Raw genomic sequence first — 26,264 nt, forward strand, 5'->3', positions numbered from 1 at the left:
TTAAATTTATTGAAGACATCACACCGGATAAATAATGTCACTGCATGCCGAATAAAGCATGCGTGTTACTTAATTCAATACCTTATGGCTGTTTGATATTACGTATTTTCTAAAAGTCAATATGTGACAGTAGAGATAGATGTCTATGTCCACAGTCGCACGGCGGATTTGATAAAATACAACAGCCTTGTGTGGACAAGCATATATTTAAAGGCCATCGGGATTTACACAGATTTTGTACATATTTAAATTCATTAATGTTTTCGGTCATGTATAGTTAATAAAAAATAATAATAATAATGAACTCTTTGGTGAGCTGGTATTTAATGAAGGTGTTGAGAAGAGGAGGCGGAATCGTTGACAAACGATGTGAATGGGTGAAACTTTATTTTGCATTTTCAAGCAAAAGTATGTCTTTATTTTTTACTGAAATGAATCAGCTCATTCACAAAAAGTTCCCAACTCTATATGGACTTACATATTGTACTTTTTTAATATATATATGTTGTTTTTTTTTTACTTTCAGGATTTCACTGTGGCGCAGTGGTTGGCGCTTTGGCCTCACAGCATGAAGGACTGGTTCAATTTCGACCTTTCTGTGTGGATTTTACATGTTCTTTCCGTGTCTAAGTGGGTTTCCTCCTCTAAAAACATGCGGCAGGTACATCGGGAAAATTGCCCAGATGTGTGACTGAGTGCAGACTGCGACCGAGAACATCAGGTACTATTTTAAAGATAGAAATAATGTCTGTATATGTGGCCCTGCAACCAGTCCAGGGTGGACGCCGCATCTCTCCCGATGGCAGCTGGGATAGACTCCAGCATCCCCCGTGACCCTGAGTGCAGGTAGACAAATATATGGATGGGTATTTTACTTTTAATAAGATCAATCAATCAATTATTTTCTGATACTCACAACTTGCGTTGTACATATTTACTATCGGTCTTCTAGTTTTCAAATTCCTATTGCTATTTCAACCTATTTTTATCCATCTGTCTTTCCTCTGTCTTCCACGAGTCCTAAATGAAAATAAAGGGCAATAAAGGGTGATAAGGTGCTGATAAAGCCGGGAAGTGAGGGGGGACGTGCATTTCATCATGTGAACTTGGAATGCAATCCTTTAAAAAGAGATTAAAAGGTAAGTGCTGCACCGGAGGCTGGGCTTTCTAGGCTGCTTAGGAGCCATGGAATGAGATTTATGCGACTTTAAAGTGGATCAGTGTTTTGTAATGAATGTTTCTTTTTTTTTTCCCTCTCCTCAGCCTATTATTAGCTACGGCGGCCTGGGAGCAAGTGGAGGTGGTTCCATGACGGCCGGGGCTGCAGCTCTGCGACGCGCCGGCAGGTCGGAGATCGGCGTTCGCGCGTTTGACCAACACACCCGGGGACGACTCGCACCGACCCGGCGTCGAGCATCCCCCTCCCTCCACCCCCGCACTCCCAACCCCTTCTGCGGTTCGCGATCGCTCGCCTGTTTTTTTTTTTTCCAGCTCGGTTCACCTTCAAGCCCGGAAGATGAAGTTGAACGCGGGCGGCCGTCAGGTGCGAGCCGCATCCGATGGAGCCTCGCTTTCCGCCGCCCTCGTCGCCCAAGCCGATGCAGCACTTCCTCATGTTGCGGTAAGAAGGGGCCATGACACATTTCCCTGCGGGGGGAACGATCTCTCCTCTCCTCTCATCCACCACCACCACAACCAACATCAATAACAACCCCTTACAGCTTCTTTACTACTAAAAAAATGGTATTTGCGGTGACTACGGACCCAGATAAACAGGCTCCAGAGTCGGCGACGACGCGTTACATAACGCGTAATGCAGCAGAGCCTCATGACCAGTGTCTGGACTGCTCGGTCCTCCTGCCGGGATCTCATCAGCTTCACCACCTCCGGATGATCCACCGAGACGCAGAGCCGTTTTTTTTCCTACTGGGACGTCTTGAAGGGGCACGCAGTGTGCGGATCCGCGTACAATATCATCCTATTCCAATGTGATCGATTCTTCAAGAGTTGCGCAGTGTAGAGTGACAGAAAAGGGCAAATGAATGAGCAATAGAAGCGTGTGTGTGCGTGTGTGTGTGTGTGTGTGTGTGTGTGGTGGGGGGTTCTGTAGTGTCATCAAGGCCCAGCCTAAGGTCAGTGTGTCATATATTTCTATATGAACGCTTTGTGAAATTGAGACCTATAGGCTGCAAAGAATGAGATTATGCAGTCAATGAAAGCAGACTTTATGAATGGCAGCGTGGCGAAAGTAACCATTGGTGGAAAATCAGTCGCCTTATCGGCTGTTCTTTGTTGTGCTTTTGTAGTTATATCACCAGGCTGAACTGTGCTGTCTTAGAGGAGCATGCTGCTCCTTAAAGCAGCTGATGTTTTCTTTGAATTTGTGAAAGGTAGTCCTGTTGAAGCCTCCACCGCCGGGCACTGGACGGATTTCAGAGACTGAAGTGATTAAGAAATGAAAAATAGGACCATTAAGAGTCTAAATATAATCGACTGTAGAGGTTGCGCTCCCCCCCAGTGCTGAAAAACTCCCTACGGGCCAAAGCGCTGTGTGCTTGAACAACCAGGCTCTAGACATGAACTCTATTAACATGTTATTGTTTCTACTATCCTTGCATTGAATTGCATCAGCCCACTATTCTTTTTTTTCCCCCCACATTTTATGTGTGACTGGAATTTTGAATTAAATTAGCTTCGTAAATACTACAGTGAAGCTCTGCTATTTGCTTTAACATTTAAAGGCAGGCTGCGGTTCCCTTGGAAACTGGTCTGAAAACCTAAAAACGTAAGCCAGTATTTTAAAGATAGAAATAATCTTGTTCATTTTCATTGTAATAAACATGTGAATGACAGATATTTTAAACTTGATGTTATATCCCTGTGTTCATTCTATTTAAACATGGGACATAAGACATATACATTTGAGCTTTTAAATGTAGGAATACGGGACTGTTTTATAAGATAATTTTAGCATTCAGGTTCAACTGTTAAGTCTATACCAGAAAATATGTCATCTTTATTTGTGTGTCCCTTTAAATATTCTTTCTATATTAGGAACAAGGACAGCGAACTTCTGAATGGGCACAGGCGCGTCACAAGACCGTTCATTTAAAGCTCTGCAGGCAGAAAATACAGCGAGAATGAGGAGGAGTCTTGAATAGCCATTGATCCTGGCTGCTGTCTAGGACTGCATACACTTATAACTGCATTCTGTGCATTGTTCTATTTTGACAGGTCCCATTTGACAGATTCTGATATGGACTATGAGAGGCCGAACGTTGAAACTATCAAGTGCGTTGTGGTTGGGGACAATGCTGTTGGAAAGACCCGCCTTATCTGCGCTCGGGCCTGCAATGCCACACTGACTCAGTACCAGTTACTCGCGACTCATGTGCCCACAGTCTGGGCCATAGACCAGTACCGAGTATGTCAGGAGGTGAGCAAACATACTGAAATGTTCATGTTAAATATGTTGTCATTGTTGAAGGATCTTAAACTATGTTCGTTGGAAATGTTTAATCTCTGGTCACACATCCAGTTTGTCCATCCTTTAAATAAAACATGAGCTCTTTGTGTTTACTCACAATAAATTGACTTCAATTTAGTTATTTGGGAATATCATTTTCATTAGGTATTAGAGCGGTCTAGAGATGTTGTGGATGATGTCAGTGTCTCGCTTCGTCTCTGGGATACGTTCGGAGACCATCATAAGGATCGACGTTTTGCATACGGAAGGTGAGATAAGCTGGACATGCACGTCAGTCCCGAACACACGCATAATCTCATCCTTGTACAATGAAAGATTTTCTCACTGCCTCCGACATTCAGGTCCGATGTGGTGGTATTGTGCTTCTCAATTGCCAACCCCAACTCTCTGTACCACGTTAAGACAATGTGGTACCCAGAGATCAAGCACTTCTGTCCGAGGGCGCCTGTCATCCTGGTTGGCTGTCAGCTGGACCTCCGCTACGCAGACCTGGAAGCGGTCAATAGGGCACGGAGGCCTTTAGCTAGGTATATATCCTGTATGGGCTTGAAAGGTTTATTTGGTTGTTTTCCAACTTACTTTTGACAAACCCAGGATGATACATTTTTATTTTTTTCAGACCAATTAAATCCAACGAGATACTCCCTCCGGAACGAGGCCGGGAGGTGGCCAAAGAGTTGGGCGTTCCGTATTACGAGACCAGTGTTGTCGCTCAATTTGGAGTGAAGGACGTTTTCGATAATGCTATCCGAGCTGCGCTCATCTCACGCCGCCACCTACAGTTTTGGAAATCTCACCTCAGAAATGTGCAGCGGCCTCTCCTTCAGGCACCCTTCCTACCACCAAAACCTCCACCACCGATAATTACGGTGCCACCTCCCCCATCTACTACAGAAGAGCATCCAGTTGGTCTTTTGGAGGATCCACACTGTGCAGATGTCATCCTGGTTCTGCAGGAGCGACAAAAGATCTTTGCACACAAAATATACTTGGCAACATCCTCTTCAAAATTCTATGACCTTTTTATTATGGATACACAAATCGAGGAGACCGAAAGGCCCCCTCGAGGTCCGTTGTCTGGCCGTGAGCTCCTGATGCGTGCTGCTAGCTTCGATGTTTGCGAGAGCACCGATGATGGAGACAGGGCCAACTTGAGAGCCTGCACTAGTGACGGGACTTTGAAAGACTCAGAGGGAGGAAGAAGGGGCAGGTTGCTTTCTTCGTGGAGTCGAGCTTTTGTAAGCATCCAAGAGGAGCTGGTGGATGACCCGGTAACATACAGCCCCAGGCCCATGACTGTAGTGCACATGGATCAGTCAATGCAAGTCGGTCCTTTTCGAGCGGTACTTCGCTACCTGTACACAGGTCAGCTGGACGAAAATGAGAAAGAGCTCATGCATATCGCACACATTGCTGAGCTGCTGGAGGTCTTTGACCTGCGGATGATGGTGGCAAATATACTCAACAATGAAGCCTTCATGAACCAAGAAATCACCAAAGCCTTCCATGTTCGCCGCACAAACAGAGTCAAAGAGTGCTTGGCCAAAGGCACCTTCTCTGGTATGTGAAAAATAGTGACCTGTTTTTTGTTTTTTTTTATAACCTAGAGACTCAGGAGATGCAGTTACAAGTTAGTTGGGCTCCATTCACTAGTTAGCATGTATTCATGTCTCACCACTGTTTTACAGATGTAGTATTCAAGCTGGATGATGGGACAATCATGGCTCATAAGCCTCTACTCATCTCTAGTTGTGACTGGATGGCAGCTATGTTTGGGGGACCTTTCGTAGAGAGTTGCACCAAAGAGGTAAGACATTGCCGTGGTGTGCTTTCAAGCAGAACCCAAGGACTGCATAAAGCACTGGGTAGATCATATGTATTCCCTTTAAGTCCAACATTTAACATGACTTTCTTATTGCCAGTGTTTTATAAAACATCAGTATTCAGAATGGAATTGCTGCCTGGTTACATAATTCACACAAGTGCATTAATGGATGAACCGACCCAAGAAAAGCACCACTGCACTGTGCGTTCGGTGTACAAAGTATAATTTAATTAGGGGATTGCAAATCTGTTGTAATACAATTACTGCGGCTTCTGTGATCCCAACAAACTGTGGTTTGGTGAGCTCAGCTGCTGCAAATACAGACATCCAATATTTTTTTATGGCTCCCAGGTACACATGGTTCCTTTGGGAGAATTTGAGCCCAACGGTCTTTTGATGCACTAAATCATTCCGGCTTATACAGATGCCACAACTTCACTTTATGAATCCAAAGGTTTTACATGTGTGTATGCGTGTGTGTGTGCGTGTGTGTGTGATAAAATCAAATTAGTTAAATCCCTTGGTTAAATGACCACTGTGTATACTCTTGTCTCTAAGGTGCTGTTTCCCAACACAACTCGGAGCTGTATGAGGGCTGTGTTAGAATATCTTTACACAGGGCGGTTTTGTTCCAGATCTGACCTGGATGCAATGGAGCTTATTGTTCTTGCCAATCGTCTCTGCCTCCCCCACCTAGTTGCACTTACAGGTATTACATTTGCTTGTTTACCTCCTTCATTGTAGCGGAAGGCCATCTCGTGGTGTGTGTTTTCAAGGTAATGCCTAGAATGACCAGTTCCTTTTGTGTCTTTCAGAACTCTACACAGTAACTGTACTGACAGAAGCGGCAATGATGGGGGCTGACATTGATGGAGATGTTCTGGTGTATCTCGATATGGCTCAGGTACTGTGAGCAGAGAGTGGGTGCTTAAGTAGCATTTCTTTAAATTGAAGACATTTATGAGGGCTTTTCTAAGACAGATAAAAGGCTTAAAGTTTAAAAAACAGAGTATTTTAGGGTTCGAGTCAATTTTCAGGTAATACTAATGCAAAAGGATCTCTGATCGTCTTGCCGTTTTTCACATGACGACATTTATGTCATGACATGTCATTTATGACATGATTTTTTTGCCCAGTTCAAATTGTCAAGTGTCCAGCCAGCTAATAAGGCCCTGGATAGATGTAGCTAACAGCAAGCACAATAGTATGTTACAGTTGTCCAACTAGTACTGACACTTGAGACTTGCAGGTGTCAATAACTCTAACTGAAGCAAAACACTCCTCAGTAGGAAAATTGCAGATTTTGTTTTTGTTTTTTGACAGTTTCATGGTGCCCAGCAGCTGACTGGCTGGTGTCTTCACCACATCTGCACTAACTACAACAGTGTTTGCCGCAAGTTTCCCCGAGATATGAAGTCCAAGTCCACAGGTAACACACAAAGAATCCGATAGCCGAGCAGCATAAACAGCGACGTTTCATTTTAGATGGTTGTATTCAAGTGGCACAGATTCACTATACTGCAAGGTTTTATATTTCTGTGTAAGCTGTAAAATAAAAATACAATGTAACAGAAATAAACACCTGTATATACACACACACATATATTCATATACAAACGTGTTTATTTCTGCTTTTTCATTCATGGGAAGAAAAATTAATTCAGTCAATTTATGCCGGGGCCTTTGTCAACATCCTGACTCTTCGTCTTCCCTCATCTCTTGCCATTATGTTCCAGCTGAGGGAAGGCACTTCCAGACTATAATGTCCATTTTCTCATCTAATGCAGTATGCACAATGCTTCAATTTCTCAGCATCATTGCAGAAAAGGGGCTACCTTGAGTCGACTAGTTACAAGTACAAACTGAGGATACACACATTTGCCCCTGACCCCGACAGAAGTTTTACTTATCTGTTTTCCCTTCAATAAGGAGAGAATAATTTCTTTCTCAGTTAATTCCATCAAGAGACTGAACGTGGACATTTCTGTAAAGCCAGAGACTTTTTTCTTGCAGTTGTTGCCAAGTAATCTTAAGGCCTACACATTTTTCCATTTTAAAGTGCACTACATTTTGTTTATATAGCATACCCTTTGTACAACAATAATTTAAAATGTAAGTAACTATACATACATACATATAAATATGATTGGATTTGTTTTTGTTTTTTTTTGCATAGTTTGGTTGGAATGTTTTCAAACAACTTAATCTGTTACTTATGATGCAGACAATCAGGACTACTTTGAGAAACATCGCTGGCCACCAGTGTGGTATCTGAAGGAAGATGACCACTACCAAAGAGCGCGCAAAGAGCGTGACAAGGAGGACTACCTGTATCAGAGGCGACAATGTAAACGCAAGTGGCTCTTCTGGAACCTTCCCTCATCCCCAAATTCAAACTCTTCATCTTCTGGTTCATCTGCTGTCATCTGAGCAAGTGACAAGGCCTGGTCCGCATTGGAGCGACGAGGCGAGTTCCAAAAGATATAGAAGATAAATGCTGCTGGCTAAGTACTCTCCAATTATTCAGCCACGCAGTCTCTACTCTCTCTGTCTGCCTTGCAGTCAAATTGCGCCTCTCCAGGTTTGTAAGATCAGCCTAGTCTGGCTGGTAAAATTGTTTTTTTTCTTTCTGTTTTTTTTTTTTTTTAGGTGTATGTGAGACTCAAACCTCAGTGATATCCACCTTGCCGACAAATGGCACTGTAAAACTGGCGCAAACTAATATTGATTGTTGAATAATCTACCACCTGTGTTCGGTTTTTACAATAGGACTCTCCACCTACGATTGTAATTGTCATCATTAAACTGAACTGATAACCAAGTGCTGCTTATCAGCTCCAACAACCAGCAACTCTACAGTGATCTTAAATCTCAGAGATATAGCACTTTGCCCTTAAGTGTTTGTACAATCTACCAAACTATGTGTACAGTATCTCATCAACAACATGGAATAATAAAAATATAGTTTCCCAAGAATCAGTTGTTCAGGTTAGTTACTCAAACCATGCTTATTACGATCTCATACACAAAAGTAAATTTTCCAGAAAGTTCAACTCCTGTATATTTGTTTTGAGTTATGCCACAGCTTTAAGAGATGGTAAGTTTTAACGTAGTGCGCAATTGAGCATCGTGTACTTCTCATTTGTGGCCACAAAAGGGCTCTAGTTTTCAGAATTGCATTTGATGTCCTTAGACACAAGTGACCCCAGGTTTTGGAAAATATCTATATCATCTTTAATGATGCCAGCAAAAGCAAACTAATCACTATTATTACTTGTGTGTTGCTTGATTGCACTCGTTGGCGCACATGATTTACTTTTAACAGTTTCACCCCCCTCTTCACGATGAATCTGGAAAGAAACCCCCATTTTAAAGGTATTACTGAAACAACAGCAGTATCCTCAAGCAGAAATGACTAGGTTCTCATATGACAATACACTTGCTCTTTGGTCACTTTTCGTGATGTGGCCACCAGAAATTGAGTTGTGAGGAGTCCCCCTGACTGTCTACAGTTGCTTGTTCAAGACTTGTGCAGGCAGGAGGCCTCCTTTTGCGTGGCTTGAATCCTCTGCATTCAACACACTGCTGGCACTTTTTCGAATCTTCTTCCCAGAGACACATATACATCTTCAGTCACACTCCACTCCTGGTGAATGGCACTGCAAGCAGTACGGTGTCATGAAATATTGCAGCGACTTACAAAAGAATTGTGGCGGACCATATACCATATACCGAGACCATATTCTTCAGTATTTGAAGAAAGTTGTAACATAAAGTGACCCATTTTATGTTTCTTTCCTGATTTGTTTTATTTTTTTAATCTCAGTTTGTCACGAACAACTGACGGTATATGTACAAGGTTGTCATCTGATTTTTGACTGTCGGTTGGACCACAGGACTAAATGGATTCTTAAACACAAAGCATGAAACAGTAGTATCTATTGTACAATATTGCAAATGAACTGCAAGTAACTTACATTATACCTATTTGCAGTTACTTCAATGCACTGCAGGCAGTGAGCAGAATAGTACACTATTACTGAGTAATACATATACTGATTATAGACTTAACTAACTTGACTTTTATTAGTTACTCTGAAGCTACCCACTTTGTGAAAATAAGTGAATATTTAGTGTACTGTTTTCCAGTTACATCTCTTCTAGAATATGAATATGTACAAATAGGAAAGTCAATATTTAAGACGGGACACAGAAAAACATAGCATTATGTTATCAAGAGATTCAGTCTGATGGTAGAATTTCCTTTTGCAGCATATGTTTAAAAAAGTCTCGCTTTAATTCTGCATATAATTGGTTATTCTTTCCCAGATGGTTCTGTGATGGACATTTTAGAGTTGAACAAAGAGCTTAAATGATTATGCATTATGAATCAGATCAGTTTAAAAAACAATTTGTTGCTTACATCATCTTGTAATCTAATAATGACATGCATGATCAAAGCTAGCCAAAATAGATGAAGTTAATTCATCTTTTAAAAGGTAACATAGATAAGTGGTAGTGCTGGTGCTGTAAGCGGTCATTGACAAATGCTCCCAATAACAGCACCACAAAAAACATCGGAAACATTATTTCCAATTTTTCTAATCTTTGGCGAACATTGTTAGGCTTTAGGCTTTAGGCTTTAGAAACAGGTCTATAGAGACATTGCACCTTTGACTCCACTGTCATTTCATAGTGTTTCACTGATGGCATTACCTAACTAAAACTTAAATATGCCAGATGAGAATCTATGTAGTGTATTGTAATAGGTAACTAGCAGAAGGATATATATTGTCATTGTTTGCAGCTGTCATGTGGTTGATAAATATAGATGAGCATTTCATTCCTCAGTGCATTTTCGATCACCCGCTGATGTTTTGCATCACCGATACCTCATGCCTTAATGTACAGTGCATTATATGGTATTGAATGTAAAGTAGTGCTCCTGTGGTTACTTGTTTGTGCTATGTTAAGTTTCCATGGTGCACTCTAGGTTGTGTGTGTGTATTTTTAAATGTACATATTCCATCATTTGGATGTAAAGCAATCAGTGTGTGATTTGAAGAGTAAGATGTGTGTGCTTTAGTTTGAAAACTAGAGTCCCTAAACAGGATAAAATAGAAAAAAAGAATAAAATCCTGACCATAAAGGCCACCTACTTTAGACAAGGTCATCAATTTGTGACATGTACCATAAAATTAATGCAGGGATTTAAAATGTGTTTTGTTGTTTTCAAGTTGATTCATGCCGGCTCCGCTTTGGGAGTCTGCATTCAACAAATTGCTGAGGCTGCGTGGCCGTAGGAAATTAGTCGGTAACTTAAAAATGTAAATAGAATTTGTGTGATAACCTGTAATTCAAACTTGACACAGTAACCAATACAAGCTAATGCATAGTTTAACGTAGGTACTATTTTGTTTTGTTTTGTTTTGTTTTTTTTGTACTATGCATATGGAAATTTTTGACTTTGAAACAAAAAAAAAACTTGCACTGCTTTGTAGCACCAGGTTCGAATCCAAATGCATCCTAGGGTCAACATCATTAGATGATAAACAACAATAGGCAAAGAAAGAGGTGGATGGGGAAACAATTACACCATCAACTACTCGGGCCCTTTTCCATTTGTTTGGGTGCTAACATCACCGCTGCAGAGAAGCACAAACCAAAGGGGCACTATATATGTATATGTATATGTATATGTATATGTATATATACGCTATTTTATGCATATATATATAAAATAGAGTATATATATAAAATAGCTTATATATGTATCTATAATCTATATACATATATAGACATAGATATGCATATATATGTGTATAGATTATAGATACATATATATACACTACAATATGTATATATATACATATGTATGTGTATATGTGTGTGTGTGTGTGTGTGTGTGTGTATATGTACAGTATATATATATATATATATAGTGCTGCACAATCTCACCACTCCATAGTTTGAGGCCTTGTTGAAAAAATAATAATTTAAAGAAAAAGAAAGAAATTATCTTGAATGTTTTCTCAGTGTTCAGAGCCTGGATGACGTTTTCTTTAGTCATCAGGCACTTTTGTTCTCAAGAGCTGTTTTTATTGTTTAGGAACTGTAAACTTGAAATTCTGTAGCATGTGTTCTCGACCACGTGTAAATAAGATTTACTAAATAAAGGAGAAGCAAGAGCAATTTGAATAGTGCGCCTTGCTTTTTTTTACGCGCTCTAGTTTTCAGGTCGCATGAAACTCCCGTAACCCACGCTCTGGTTTCATTCGGCTTCTGCACTGCGTGGAGAGAAGTCACGCCAGGGACTAACCTGCGCCTCAACCGCGGAGCCATGGTAATCTTCACGCTTCGGTGTTGCGGTGACGGACTCTTAGATAAGTTGGATAAGCTAAAGAAACGTGATAAATAATGTAAAGTAATAAGTTAAGCGGTCGTGTTGGTGTTCAGCTCGAGGAAAACGCGCACTCAGCGAGGGAGTGGTTTAACTTCTTACTGGCCTCCGAAAGCTGACTCAGGAAACAAATACGGATTCAAGGGCGGATGTAGCCTTTCTATCGCCCCCCTTGCTAATGCCCAAGAAGGACCCCTGTTTCTATTTAAAGTAACCCAGTAATCTTCATTTAACTGCAGTTTCTTCATTCAATTTCACTGCTGCAGACTGAGTCTGCTGGCTTTTAATTTCTTTTTTTTTTTTAACTCAAATAGCATAAACAAATATACATATGCACAAATAACCATGGCAAGGTAGAATCCAATGTCAATGAAACAACCAGGTATGAGGAAGGAAAGGACATAAGGACAATCGTTCTGCATGTAATCAGAGGTTAATATTGTTAAAGGTTTGTGAGAAGTGTTTAATGCTAGACAAAAAAAAGAAAGTAAAAGAAAATAATAAAATAAGTAGATAGATTAAAAAAAAAAAAAAAAAAAACCTGCAACCCTGCAACACCCTGCAACATGTATTTAATTTGGTGGTTCACAAGGAATCTCGGACATCAAACTATATTTTTTGGTTTCTGGATTTTTCCATAAGTTTGAAGGATTTTTAATATAATATAAAGAACATAAAATTGGGGAAACACTTTTGCATTCTGTTTTTGTGAATGAAGAACTTGGCCAGGCCTAAAATAACATTGACACATAGTTCATCTCTTTCGTCGCTTAAAAGTAAACCAAATGTTATGTCATCTCTTGAGAAGGAAACTGGTGACGATGGAAAATTGTCTTTAACCCATTTTTGAGTGTTAGCCCAAAAGCCCTGTACTTTTTTGCATGAAAAAAATATATGGTCAGTGGTTTCAATGTTGTCTTCACAAAAGGTATAAATATTATCTTCAATATTAAAGCGTACCCTCAATAATTCCTTAGATGGGTAGATGTCATTCATAATTTTGAAGTGGGTCTCTTTTGCCTTGGGTGGTATGGGTAGAGTCAAATACATAGTTCACAGCGTGGGAATCGATTCCTTATGTCTGCTGGCTTTTTCTGCAGGCACCTTCCTCTTCTTGTTGTCCTCTACAAATCATGATGTTACCTGCCCATTTAGACATCTGTCTGCCTCCTTAGGGTGAAATGCTGTGTCATTCTATGAATTCTTGTTCCAACCAGCGGCAAGAGTTGAAAACAAGTTACAGCTATTAGCTCTCTGTATCAGTTACATTTTCCCAAATGAAACTACAATATGTGCAACTATATTGTCCTTATCTAGATAAAATACTATATGATAATAATCGTAACAATTCTATGTTGTGAACATATTGAGCATACAAAAGTGCAAGATGGACGTAGTTGAAAAATTTGAGTCGTAGTTTTATTGATAATAGCTATTTGGATGGTAGTACAATAAGATTTGTACTACAAGAAACAAATATCGCCTAACAAGTCAGACACACACGACCCATGGAAGCTGAATGCAAAGATTTGTAAAACAAGAATGACAATCGCAGACATTATTATTGGAATTGTATTTTATGGTCATATCTGAACCACTGTGGTTTGAATAAGCTTGTTAAAAGTGCAATGTTGAGGTTGACTTTCATTTTGTGTTGTTGGCTCTTGTTTTTTTTCTCCTTTTTCATTCTATGCAAAACATCAACGTTGACATGCATCACTTAGGAAAAACTTTATCTTAGTTGCTGTAACTTCACTGAATATTGCAACATAATCTGCAGGTTTTTCTGCCATTATGTCTGATGCTATGTAGCTGTATCTGGGGGTTTTATCGTGTGGAAACAGCATCAACCACTCTGAGCTCTCTGGATTCATCTTTCTGTCAGTAAGTAGCCCCAGACGCCTCATAATACTGCTATCACATATCACAAAAATAGAAAAGATAGATGGAACGTTTACACCAAAGAGGCACATAAAACAACTAAATATTGCTAATTTCCTTTCATCTGGGATCAGGGAGTAAAAGTCAGAATATTTGAACCCTATTGCATTTTTTTTAAGAAAAATGTCTTTGTTGGACACTGTCTGTGATATCTCATATCAGACACATAATGCCGGATAATTACATTTTGAATGTTGTAAAATGGGTGTGTGTGGGTGCCATTAACAAATCAGCTAAATTATTAATTTACTTGAAAAATTAATGAACGAAACCAAGGTTTACCAGCAAATAATCCATGTTTGGTTTTTTAGAGTAAAAGTATGTATCACAACATTAATAGGAAAAAAAAGTATGTTACAATACCATAATGTATTATTGTTTGCCAACTTTTATGTAATTCTGAATTGCTTCAGTGTCATTTAGAAAAGCTACGTAAAATCTAAATCCCAGGGTTTCAGCTGCTTCACTATACAGAATACATTTAGCTCAAAATCATGGAGACTAAGATCTCATCCTGTTGTGTTTTTCATTCAGTGGTGGTCTACAGGTGATCTACCCTGAGCTGGTCATCGACAGATGCCTCGTTATTTCAAGCAACAAGAAGCTTCGGGAGAAGATCAGCACCATTTGGGAAGCTCCACAGATCTACTTCTCTTCTGCTGACCAGGTAAAGCCATTTCTAATGCAGAAGTACCCTTGGAAAATCAAGGCCTGTTTATTCATTGAAGATGAATTTTTAAAAATGTAGAAACAACTCTCTTCATATCAATTGAACATGTGTATAGATACCGTGACCTTGGTGCTTGTCAAACAGAGCTTCATCTTTTCTGCTTGAGCTATTCAAATAATATTTGGAACATTACCGTTATTACTGTGTAGGTCAAATTGACTTTCTTGAATTATCCATGCGTGACATTAACAGTAGATTGTAGATACGAATCGGCTGAGTGTCAATTTTTTTTGCCTTTTTTTGCCTTTAAAAATAAGTCTGAAAGGATTTTGCTGAAAACCAATTTGTACCCCCCCCCCCCAAAAAAAATAAGGCAACATGGTAAATGCTAAGCAGTTTTCCACTATATTACTCCACCTTCTATTTTCCCCTCACTGACACCCTGCATTTCTAGTTTAGACCAGAGGGTGGTGCTATCACTTCATAGTTAGCACTATCTCGATTAGCAGTTGGGTTGAATAAATGTAAAGATGTTTCGATTTAGAGTTTATGCCACACAGGACTTCAAGTATTGTCAACTCCATATAAAACTGCCATTGTTGTTCGGTTTGTGGTGGAGGTAACCACAGAACAAAAGTAAGTTGTTCATCATTATTCAGATGCCATTACGATTAATAATCATTTAAAAAAAAACACATAACATGACTATCTGAGTAGATGTTAGACCGATGCATAACTTAATATCTCAAAATTATCAAATCTGTTAATAAAACAAGGTTTTTATGTAGTAGTCTTCACCATAACTGTTATACTGAGCAGGGAAATAATTATATTTGCAATTGTAGTTAAATTATCAAAATCAATTCTCTGTAGCCCAGAGTAACACATTAAAATACTTGTCAAATTTTAATGTGAAGTATTTAGTTATTATGATCTCTCTTCATGTGCTTAAAATGTATTTATCAAATAATAGTATGGTGGGAGTAAACCACAAAATGAATATCAAATTTAATAGAATGAAAAAATAATGGGATAGGTTAGGCCCCATTAATACATATACCAAATAGTCGCAAAAGGCAAAACCAGTTTTGGAAGTGTGTCAAATAAAGTAAGCTTGTTTGTCATGTAAATTACACACTTTTAGAGATTCATCCTAATGATCTGTATAATGTTCACTGATGCTGCACATTGTAGTTTTCCTTTGTTGAGCAACAGATTGAGAGAGAGAGAGATAGAGAGAGAAAGAGAGAGAGAGATACACCTCACAACCCACTGAAGCCTGGCTGAAGTTGACAATGAAATGACATCAGGCGGACACTAAATCATATATCTGTAAATTGAAAACTAAAATTGAAAGCCACCTTAGTTTAGAAGGTAGTTTATGAATTCAACAGCCAAGCAATCTAGCATGAACATGATCTATTGCCCTACTCCAGCCCAAACTCCATTTGATATATGGTCGAATTACCTATAATGCTGTCTTACATGATTCTCTGTTATTGCCAGAATTGGTGTCAGACAGCAAAACGGATTACATGTTAGATTAAATCAATACAAACTTTATTTACTGGGCATTGAAAAGTAATTCTACATTTCTCCTGACACTTTATATTGCCGCTTGCTTTGTATTGCTTTGTATATGCTGTATTGAAGGCTTGCATCGTTGCCAGTGGTTTGGTGGTTGCTCTGCCAGTCCACCATGGCTTCTCTTACTTTGCCATGTTGCCAGATCTGCTGCTATTCCCTACCACTCGGTCCTTGTAACCAGTAGCGGGATATAGAATAGTGGTCGCTCCGGCTCAAATCCACCCACTATAACACCCACTTGATTACAGGAATGGGATGTATGCCTGCTGAGTAATTGTAAAGGACTTCAATGGCCATGAGACTTATAAATACGCCCCTAAACAAATGCTTGTGACCAAAAACAAAAGCAAAGGGCAACAGAATACTGTTGATTTCAGCAACCAGACCCCCTGCACAACTATTTGTCACCTATCTAATGAAATCCTGATATTTCAATAAAGCTTTTTTTTCTTAGAAATCCTGAATATATTTAAAGTATTAAATTCTATCATTATTGGTATTTTTAGACCAAGTCAGTGAAGGTTTGGTCAGAAAATAAGAAATGACAATATGGTAGACAAAGTTTTGAAACCTATGAAAATATTTGGTAAAAAGGATCCATAAAGTTGACAAAGTCTCAAAGAAAGTGTACTTAACTTAGTTTCATGAATAAATTAACCTCAAAACCCTACAATGTGCAAGAGTTGAAGGTGTACATTTCCTGTGGAAGGGCGTATTTTTAAATCCAATAAAGTACAATTGATTTTGCAATGTAGACAATGAAAGTTGTGAAAAGAGTTTTGGACTCGAACGAAGGTAATGACTTGAGTGTGGTTGAATTAAGTGCCCGTTTATTCGCTAAAGCACGCAATTCAGTGACTTATTACAAGGTTGGTTAAAGTCATAGCCAGCTTGTGATAAGTTTGTATTGAAATCACCTTGTAATTGCTTTCTTTATTAAGAAGATGATATCTATTCAGTTTTCAAGAGTTGTTTCTCTCCACTTCTTTGACCCTAGCCTGTAATATTAGGTCAAGTCGTACAAGGCTTTGATTTCGAAATGCATTAAGACGTTAAATGCTCGTAGCGGTAAGGTTTATTGCCTTGAGATTGTCCATGAAATATTTTCTGAGAAATCAATGAAAATGTTCAGATGTTTTCTATGCATTTTCCCACCCTGTTTAATTCAGCTCTTTTTTTTTCCCCCATGGTACAACATGTTTAGGCCCCTGACCAAGACCACCTTTTCAGCAAGGGTCAGCAAGGCAAAATAAGCACACTTTTGTGCTAGGGTCTAATTGTTTTACAATAATTTGAGATGAAGTCAGTACTGATTTTGGCTTTTGAAATTTTAAACTGGATTGTACACTTGTATTTGTATTAGACTGTGAGGAATACCACTTTCTTACACAGATAATATTATCAAAGAAAATATAGCAGTCTGTATGTGTGTGTCTGTTTATGTGTTTGTGTGTGTGTGTGTGTGTGTGTGTGTGTGTGTGTGTGTGTGTGTGTGTGTGTGTGTTTACACAGTATATATGAAATTATTTTATTTATTAATTTATTTATTTATTTCTGTAAAATTATATTCTGGTTTGTAGTTAATTGTTCATAACTTACTAAACATTTCATGTCCCAGTGTGGCTTTTTATTTTTTGTTCCAGTTGCTCTAGAAATTAGCTTTAGTGATGTTCAAACAGGCCTCATGATGAAAGGTCATACTAACTTTTAAACAGGATAGAAATATGCTTTATTGAATTTCCAGCACAGGTCAAAAACATTATGCTATTTACAATTTTATGATAAGCGTTATTAGTTATTTGAATACAGTTGCTTATTTACAGAGACATTCCTATGCAATGAGGCTAAGATCATGAGAATGGAGGAGAAGCATCTCCTTATAGGTAAAGATGGTGGTAGCCATAACTAAAGCTTTGTGGCTGTTTATTTCTGGATTTGAATTTAATACCCCTTCTCAAAGCTAAGGCTGCAATGATTTGAGAATGATTTCGTTTAAGATACAACAATAATGATTTTATTCCTTTTATTCTTTGCTCTTTCAGATTAATTTTACAACCCTTTATCCACTGTTCCGTTGTCTAGCAGCTGCTCCCAAGGTTTAGTAGTTTTAAAAACCTGCTTGTTCACTCTATGGGGATTGAAAAGAATATAAATAAAACGGGCAGCCTGGCCAAGCATAGTCTGTCTTTGAAAAACCCTGAAGGCAGAACATGTTCTTCTCATGATGTTGTTGCAACACTTTGCCCTTGAGATGCCGTCTCAAAATGTATTCAAATGTTCCATTTTGTCAAGATATTTTGGCTTGAATGGTATGATCCAAATGATGACCACAATTATAAAGAAATGCCAATTTTGCTGGCCTGTTTTTGTTAACATAAGCTGTCCTGGAAGAAAAAAAGTCCTCTACTGACTTAACCCAGGAGATTTCTGACCAATGAGCAGAAAAACTGCTCCCACGTGGCTTTTCTTGATATATTTTGCCTACATAAACCAAACCAAATAAAAAAGAAAATGAAACAGAGTTGCTCTCGCCCACTGTTGCACAGCAAAGCGATGCCTGATGAAAACTGATTAATTATGATCCATTGTCTGACTGACCTTTTTTTTTCAGCATGTTGGTTTATAAAAGACAGAAACAACAACGGCTCCATAAACAGGGCAAAACTGGCCCATCATTGAGACCAACAGTGGAGACCTTTGTGTGCAGTGCAATAACAACAGTATCCTTGGTTAAATAGTTGTTTAGTTTTTCATTGCAAATTTATTTTTAAACAGGACAAACTCTTGTTAGGAGGACACAGAGAATAGGGTTAGATGGAGATGTTGATTCGCTGTGGTGACCCCTGAAGGGGAAAGCTGAAAGTAGGAGAAGAAGAAACTCTTACCTTTTCAAAGGTTCAGAGAGAAGCATCCCTGTGATGACATCAGTAGTTGCAGTGAAAGACAGAAGACACCTTCTTTAGATTGTTCTCCAGGTAAAAGGAATTCATTTTCAATTTAGATTCATGGGAAAAATATTAAGAATCTCTGGTCTTGTGTATGTTGTGCATGTGTGAGTGTGAAAGACGAGCATGAGAAAAGGAAGATGGAGAGAAAAGACATTGCTGGAAGTGCAATACTTTTCTCTAAGTTTTTTGATAGTGTGTTTATTTGCTGCTTCACTCGACTTTGTACTTTCAATAAACAGTGTGTGGTGTTTATTCCTTTAAATGATTTGATATTTTCAGTTTCTTTAGCTAGAGGTAATATTAATAAGCTGGCCTGTATCCTATATAGTGAAATTAATTGTGATTGAATTTGCTACCCTGATAATAGTAATCAACAGATCGCTTTGTTTTCTTCATTATTTTCAGTTCCTTTACCTATGTTTGAATATGAATTGTTTGATTAATTTTTCTCAGTTTTGTAGAAATAGAGCACAAACAACCCGGAAAGACTGACTGTTGGCAATATTTTGGAAAACATTTGAAAATGAATGTTCTTAAGCAGGCACCTGTGGATATTAGTCTAATGTACTTAGTTTTTTTAAAGCCTGCAAACTGTTATTCTGGAACTATGATGAAATAAGGCTTCTTAAAAACCTAGTTCTGATACACTACTGATAGCAAGAGTGCTATTTGAATATTTCATTTATTCTCAGAACAACGTTTTGTGGAAAATCAACAAAATGTAGAACGTTAATTCCCTAATGGTCTCAATGCGTCTACAAAAGCACTCTAATGTTTACGTCTTCGGGGATAATCACTGACACTGTACATATTATTTCAAGTATGTGTCTTTATTTTGATAAAAGCATGCTAATCTTTCCTTGATGCAGTAGGTGTAAAGAACACAGGCCACAGAAGCTATATTTACCTCATAGTTACTCCAACACCGGAGTCAGTTTTGGAGTTATATCTTTTTCTTTTTTTCTCAGTAGGGACCGTAGCCACAGGGCACATTCTTAGACATGGGGGATTTCAAAGCCTTGTTTTTTGGGTAGACATTTCTTGCATCTGGTGGATGGAATGAGGGTTTAAACCATTACTGCGATTAGAGCTGCCTCACTATGATCTCTTGAGCTTGCTTACTGCTGCTAATAGCTGTTTCCTCTCTATTTCCCTCTATCTTTTTCTTTTTTGCTTTCTCTCTCTGTGAATGATTTTTATGCTTTGCTAAAACATGTGGGGGCGTTGAGAGAGGATTTAAATGCAACGATCCCCCTCCTCTTTTTTTTTTTTTTCTTTTTTTTTTTTTTTTTTTTTTTGGTGAATCTCAACGTTCTTTTCTGCAAGCCTCTGATGACGACAGGGCAGCTTTAAGCCTGGCAGTGCCCACGGCAGGCTGCCGTCTCAGCGCTGCCCACTCTCCTCTGTGTTGGCATGCTAGAGAAAGCGAGGGTGGGGTTCCTCTCTAGCAGACCCTGTCATTCCTAGGAAAGCCTACATGTCCACCCATGCAGGGTTCCTGATAGGTCTTCATGTTGGGGATGTGAGAATACAAGATGGGGATTTTATTCTTAGTAGGCGATCGTATCCATTCAGCAAAGACCCATGAATGTATATTTAAATCAACAGACTCTGCACTTTCTTGAGCCTTTATATGACAGCAAGGGTCAACAAGTGAAATATGTATGATAATGTCCATCTGATTGTGTCCTCTGTGTCATTAGGTGGGTGTTTCGGCTATGCTGGATTAAGATTCAGGGAGTTCATTTCCTCAGCTTATGTCCCCCTTTGTCATTATAACAACCTGTAAAGCTTACCGATGACCAGCACAATTAATTTATAACCCATTTCTCCACTACATGTATGTTTCATGCAATCCTATATGGAGGATTACAACCTTCTGTTATAAGGATCCCTGGATTGATTGTGCATATTTAGTCAAGTGAAGATAGGCCATGGCCAGCCAAAGCCACCTTTACATGCAAAAGAACAGTTTGTCCACTGTGTGTGTGTGTGTGTGCGTGTGCGCAGATCTCTTGCCCTCTACAGTGGCAAGTGATATAGTTGTGCATCCATCCAACTTTTATTTGAAACCCCCATCAATGTGTATTGATTAGTTGTAGATAGGGAATCATTTTGGAATTTGTTTTTATCATATGCTCAGATACACTGTGTTAAGTTTCTGAAAAAACACTTTTTCCTGGTCTAATTGTGATTTTAGTTATTCAAGCGTTGGAGCATTCACAACATTTCTTCAATTATTCAGAACTCGTAAATGGAGTGGGTACTTCCTTGTCCATGACTTTGTCTGATCCGACTAGGAGAAATTCTGATAAATAGCACCCAAAACATGGTGACAGTAATGGCTGCGCACAAGTGTCAACCATCTATTTTTGAAAAGGGTTCAGCTCCACTTGTTGAAGCCATGTGCAAATTTCCAGCAGGAGACTCAACATGTCAATTATGAGCTCATTAATTAGATTCACTTTTGTGAACAAAGTTAATTTTAGGGGCAATAGCCTAAAAAGAGCTGAAGGTCTTTAATAAAATATCACCTGAACCTGCGCTCCCTGATTATTATTCAGTATTCACACAGACACTCTATCTTGTCAGTTCATATACATTGACAGCAAGATCTGTTCAAACAGAGATTCATAATCTGCATGGGAAGTGCATCTGCTGCTGTGGATACTTAGACAAACATACAAGATTAAATTTCTATTTATATGCACCACAGAAACCTAACATTTGCCGGGGAATCATTGTAAGATCTGGAGATGACTGGGTCACACTTTAAAGCGGTAGGATATTTTCTTAATGTGGTATGCAATGGCAGGAAAAAAAATGTACCAGATAAAACACAGTCTTACAACAATATAACTCTTCAAAAAGCATTTTCTATGTTTTTAGATTTTCATATTCTTTCTAGTTTTACATTTTCCCTTCCATTGGAGGACCTAACATTGCTTTTTAATCTCTTTAAGGATCTTTCTAACTAATATAAAACTTTGACTGTGATTGAGATTTTGAGTTTTTGAAGTTGTACTCGTACTTACATTAAGTTTGGTGAGAATGGACACTGCAGAACTTTATGGACAGGATTACTGTTGTTTTTATGCTTGGAAGTGGGTTAATTTGCTTTCTTAACAGCATTCTTTTCTCAAAACTAAGAAATCTCAAAGTTAAGAATGATCATTCGAAGTTTACTTAAGACACAGATGCATGGCTTAGTGGCATTTTGCCCAAAATGTTTTGTGCTTCTCATTTGTGGTCCGGCATAGGGTTTAGTTACAGTTGTGTGTCCCAATCCTCTGATTCACCTTCTTTAAGAACAGCTTCAGGGCTGCTCATCATGCTTAACTCTCCATAATGCCATCCCCTTCATCTCCCCAGTGGTCTTATTGTCTTAACTCTGGATGGAGAGACACTGTAAGAAAAAAACAGGTTAATACACGTTTGGCATAGTAAAAGTAAACCTTGGTTCTGTGGTATACACTTTATTGAAGCTTTTCTTTGATAAATTCTACTTTAAATGTTTCTCATGTTTTCTTAACTTCTCCTGTTAATATATTGAAAATGTTGTACTGTCTTCCTCTTTCTTAAAAGGTCCAGATTATGTAACTACTGTGCATCAATAGTGAACAATGGTTTATAATATTTATAGGCTATCAGGTCCATTGACGCATTCATGAATCTGAGAAGTTTGGAAGACAAGGCTGCCTTTTGTCAGTTTCTTGATTCAGTAGTTTGGAAGAAGAGAAAATAGTATGTTAACCCTTTTACAATGTTTGTTCCATGTCTTCCTTTTTATTTTTCTCTCAATTCCGAATACAGCAAGCCGACAGGAGGGCACTCTCAAATCACTTAGTCTTCACATAGAGAAAAGTAAAGCGACCGTCATGTTCAGAATATACATTTTTCAATTAATGAATACAACTTCATATATGCACTTGAAAAGTTACTAAGATTCAATAAGCTTTTCACTTCACAAATCTCAACCTGTAACCCTCTTGTCTTTTTGAGTGTTTTTGACATGCTTTCAACAGCAGATTAGCAGTCTTTCAAGACATTGACCTATGGTATTATAAACTGGATAAGACAGCTATGTGTAAGCTGAGAGAGCAGTGGTGCATGAAACTGTGACCAGTATTTGTTTTTTGTTGATTTATTTATATATTTATTTCCTCCCATAGTTTTGTTGTCCCAAAGGTTGGTGTTAAAAATAATAAGACAGAGGTGGGATGGACTTAGATTCAAGAAGCTTAAAATGTAAAATCTCAAATAAGCCCAATTTTCCTTAGCCAATCGCATTGCATTTTGGTGGGTTTGTGTTGATAGTCTCGACTGACTCACACACCGCCCCTCCCCAAATAAAAACACTAGAGATTTATGTGGCTTCTCAAAAAATGTATCTAGACATTTATCCATCTTAATCTTCTTAACATATTAAAGTGATTTGCTTTACCCTGAAGTGGCTGAAGCTGAGAGCTCACCGCCCCCCATGGCACTAAGACCTTAGAGGCATTGTGGACATCTTTTGCTCTTGAATAAGAGAGGTGGGCAGAAGTCAACCTGCTCCTCAGCTTCGCGGTGCCTGTCCCCACTGTCCTTTTTTTTGTTATTTTGTTCTGTTATTAGTCCAACTGTTGCTCTCAGTCAGTGTTCTTAGGTGCAGGCTCTGCCAGAACTGCCCACACTATGGTGTGGAGGTTTGGAGCTCTCAGCTTTTGAGCTAAACTGAAAGCACTCTCTCACAGAGTAGGTGTTGGCAGGATGCTTTGTTTCTTTCTCTGAATGTCATGAGAGGTATTGATAATGAGAATACTGAAGAGTAGTGATGATGACATGATTTAGCTGAATGCCACCTTAATGCCTGACTGCAGATTTGAGCATTTTCAGATATATGATGTGCTTAACCTTTTCTTCAGACGCGACACAAATCTGAGAATACATAGTGACGCTTACAATGTGTTTATCTTAAAACTCCATTTCACAAGCTGGACAGCTAAAAGGTCTTGGTCAAACTCAACTGCTGCTCATGTCCTTATTTGGCATAATGCTCTATGGATGTGCTGCAGGGCATACTTTTTTCCAGATAACTTCAGTTGATCTGAATGTTTAAACATGGAGAAATTCATCGTAGCTGAAGTCTGAAGCCATTATTTTCATTGTGGTATTTAGTGTAATGTCTAACAAAGTTAGATCGGAGATGAAGGGCATTTATTGTTTTTGAATAAATGCCTGATAGTTTGCCTGAGTTTATTAGAAAAATACATGTATTTTAATGGAGGTACCCTGATTTTTTTTTGTTGTGAAAGACACATGTTAATCATATGTCATCTTTTTCTTGATCTCAGACTTGTCTTTCAAATGTCTCAGTTTTGGAGTTACAATTTTTCTTTGAACATTGAAAATAAAGCCATTTTGTGGTCAGTTTGGACAGTCAAAAGTGAAATAAGGGTCATTTATGTCATAGTTGTTCTTCAACAAGAAGAACAACTGGTTGTTCAGCAACATCTGCCAAATAAAACATTCACATGCAGTTAACTTATTGAAATTGGGAATAAGATTCTTGTCAGAAAATAAGTGATGACATAACTGAATTAATTTTCAACAACATCAGTACTGTCCTGTGTTGTCAAAGGGTCCTTATGTCCACAACAGCAGATCTGGTAGGGTTCTGGGCAGCACTTGGTTCCCTGTAATTCACAGAACAGAGTTGAGTACATGTTCCACTGTTTCTAGTTTTGGTCTATCACATATTTTATGCTGACTGTCAAAAGTTTGGGGACGACTACTGGCGGGTGTTTATTTCACTTACAGTTATGTAATGAGATGTTGTCACCTTGATTAATACTCTCCTCACCTACATCAGCTGGGCTCTGCATACAGCCAGGGGAGCAGCACTCATTGGCAAATAACAGCAAAGCAGAAATGATAAAAGTGAGCTGACATTAAATTTGTGCAATGTATAATAAGAAAGGGGAATAGAAATAGCAATAATAATGGAGATGAAAATGTCACCCAATGAGACAATTTAGCCCGCATCTCAATACACATTCAACATGCACTGGAGGACTTGTCTCCAGTCTATCAAAAGCGCTGCTTTAGAGACATATAACCATTCACTCCCCCTTCACACATCTGGTCAATTTACAGTCTCCAATTAACCCACTGCATGTTTTTGGACTGTGGGAGGAAACCAGAGAACACCCACGCAGACACAAGGAGAACATGTAAACTCTGCACAGCAGGGCCCTGCTTCAAAACCCTGCGCTCAAAAAAAATCTTTCCTGTGGGACACTGAGAGATATCATCAATAACCTGGTCCACATGCTTTGCAACTTTAATGACTGCAACCTCCATTACAAATAGTTTTTAAGGCTGTCAAACGTCAGAACCCCTTAATGCAGAAAATGACCGTCACCTCACTCTGTGACCCTGATGATCACTGCTTGGAATAGTAACAAGAGCAAAACATTGTAGGTCTATTAAAACCTCGTGCTTTGTCATAATGTGCCCTGGAATAAAAAAAAAAAAATGCTATTGGGTTGTGATCGGACAGGTGTACCTGCAGGCGTTGATGGTAATCTGTAGAAAGTAAGCGTGTTACAAAATAAATTCGAGCGGGCAGCAAAATATGGATGGCTAAGCAAAACTGAGAGAACACACAGTATGACAATGACCGAAGAAAAATACGAACTTAAATAGTCAGACAAGAAGCATGTTGAATGTGACGCCAAGTGAGCAGACGGGGTAAAAGCATATTTTATGATATGCAGTTGTCCAATCAACAACTAATCTAGCTTATATTTTTCAGTGACCGCGTTGTTGTACACCGGAGTAATGCAAAGCGCAGTCTTTTTGTTGTTAATTAGATATTACTTTTGATTTATGATCCGCACTAATAGCTTTGTTAATGGAGTTTATAACCCACGAGCAAATAACAACTTATTTGTACAAAAACATCTGAAGATGTCCTTACATGTACAGCATGCTTGTAATTTCACCGTGATGCGTTTCTGTAAATGTGTCCACTTACCATTCCACGATTGCTGATGAAATGAAATAGTGTTTTGTTGAATCTCTTCAGGTACAGTCAGATACTTGACCTCCAGCACATGGACTGAATGTCTGACTGGTGTTTAAATCATAAACTGAGATTGTCTTTACACAATATTGTTGAACATACTACAGCTCCACAAAGATGAGTACTTCAAACACCGTATGAGTGGTTGCTTCTTTTCATATCACAGAGAATAGGAGAAATTGATTGGAACTGGAAGGCTTAGAACTGGATTTTCCTCAACCATAATATTTTTTCTTTAACAACTGCAGCTTAAATTTAGATTTTTTTTTTTTTTCTGGCTTTGTTTTTTATTTCTTTGTCCAAATCCTATCGAATGCTTCAGGTTTTTTCCTTGAGT

The 26,264-nt window shown here is 38.7% G+C and overlaps 2 protein-coding genes across 2 annotated transcripts in view; both read left to right on the top strand.

Annotated features, from left to right (window-relative positions):
- Positions 1-1,430: 1,430 nt before the first annotated feature.
- Positions 1,431-8,073, top strand: rhobtb2a (Rho related BTB domain containing 2a). The gene is made up of 10 exons (XM_086173824.1): positions 1,431-1,621; positions 3,235-3,436; positions 3,632-3,735; positions 3,829-4,014; positions 4,107-5,047; positions 5,176-5,294; positions 5,871-6,021; positions 6,128-6,216; positions 6,636-6,741; positions 7,537-8,073. Exons 1-10 carry the CDS (start codon positions 1,560-1,562, stop codon positions 7,740-7,742), a joined length of 2,166 nt encoding a protein of 721 aa, XP_086029950.1. The 5' UTR covers positions 1,431-1,559; the 3' UTR covers positions 7,743-8,073.
- Positions 8,074-11,555: 3,482 nt separating this feature from the next.
- Positions 11,556-26,264, top strand: part of pebp4 (phosphatidylethanolamine binding protein 4) — a 53,761-nt gene continuing 39,052 nt past the window's right edge. Inside the window, exons 1-3 of the mRNA XM_086174100.1 lie at positions 11,556-11,655; positions 13,493-13,596; positions 14,188-14,320. Of these exons, the coding sequence (XP_086030226.1) occupies positions 11,653-11,655; positions 13,493-13,596; positions 14,188-14,320 (240 nt within the window). The 5' untranslated portion in view covers positions 11,556-11,652. The remainder of the gene's footprint in view (positions 11,656-13,492; positions 13,597-14,187; positions 14,321-26,264) is intronic.

The sequence above is a fragment of the Fistularia commersonii genome, chromosome 26, assembly GCF_037954325.1.
Source record: "Fistularia commersonii isolate RoL2024-O1a breed Wild chromosome 26, RoL_Fcom_v1.0, whole genome shotgun sequence".
NCBI classification, from domain to species: Eukaryota; Metazoa; Chordata; class Actinopteri; order Syngnathiformes; family Fistulariidae; genus Fistularia; species Fistularia commersonii.

Excerpts from the sequence above, each read along its gene's own strand:
- rhobtb2a (XM_086173824.1), top strand. The coding sequence starts at position 1,560 with ATGGAGCCTCGCTTTCCGCCGCCCTCGTCGCCCAAGCCGATGCAGCAC. Across the intron at positions 4,015-4,106 it reads GCACGGAGGCCTTTAGCTAG|ACCAATTAAATCCAACGAGA; the intron begins GTATATATCCTG and ends TATTTTTTTCAG. Across the intron at positions 6,217-6,635 it reads TGTATCTCGATATGGCTCAG|TTTCATGGTGCCCAGCAGCT; the intron begins GTACTGTGAGCA and ends GTTTTTTGACAG.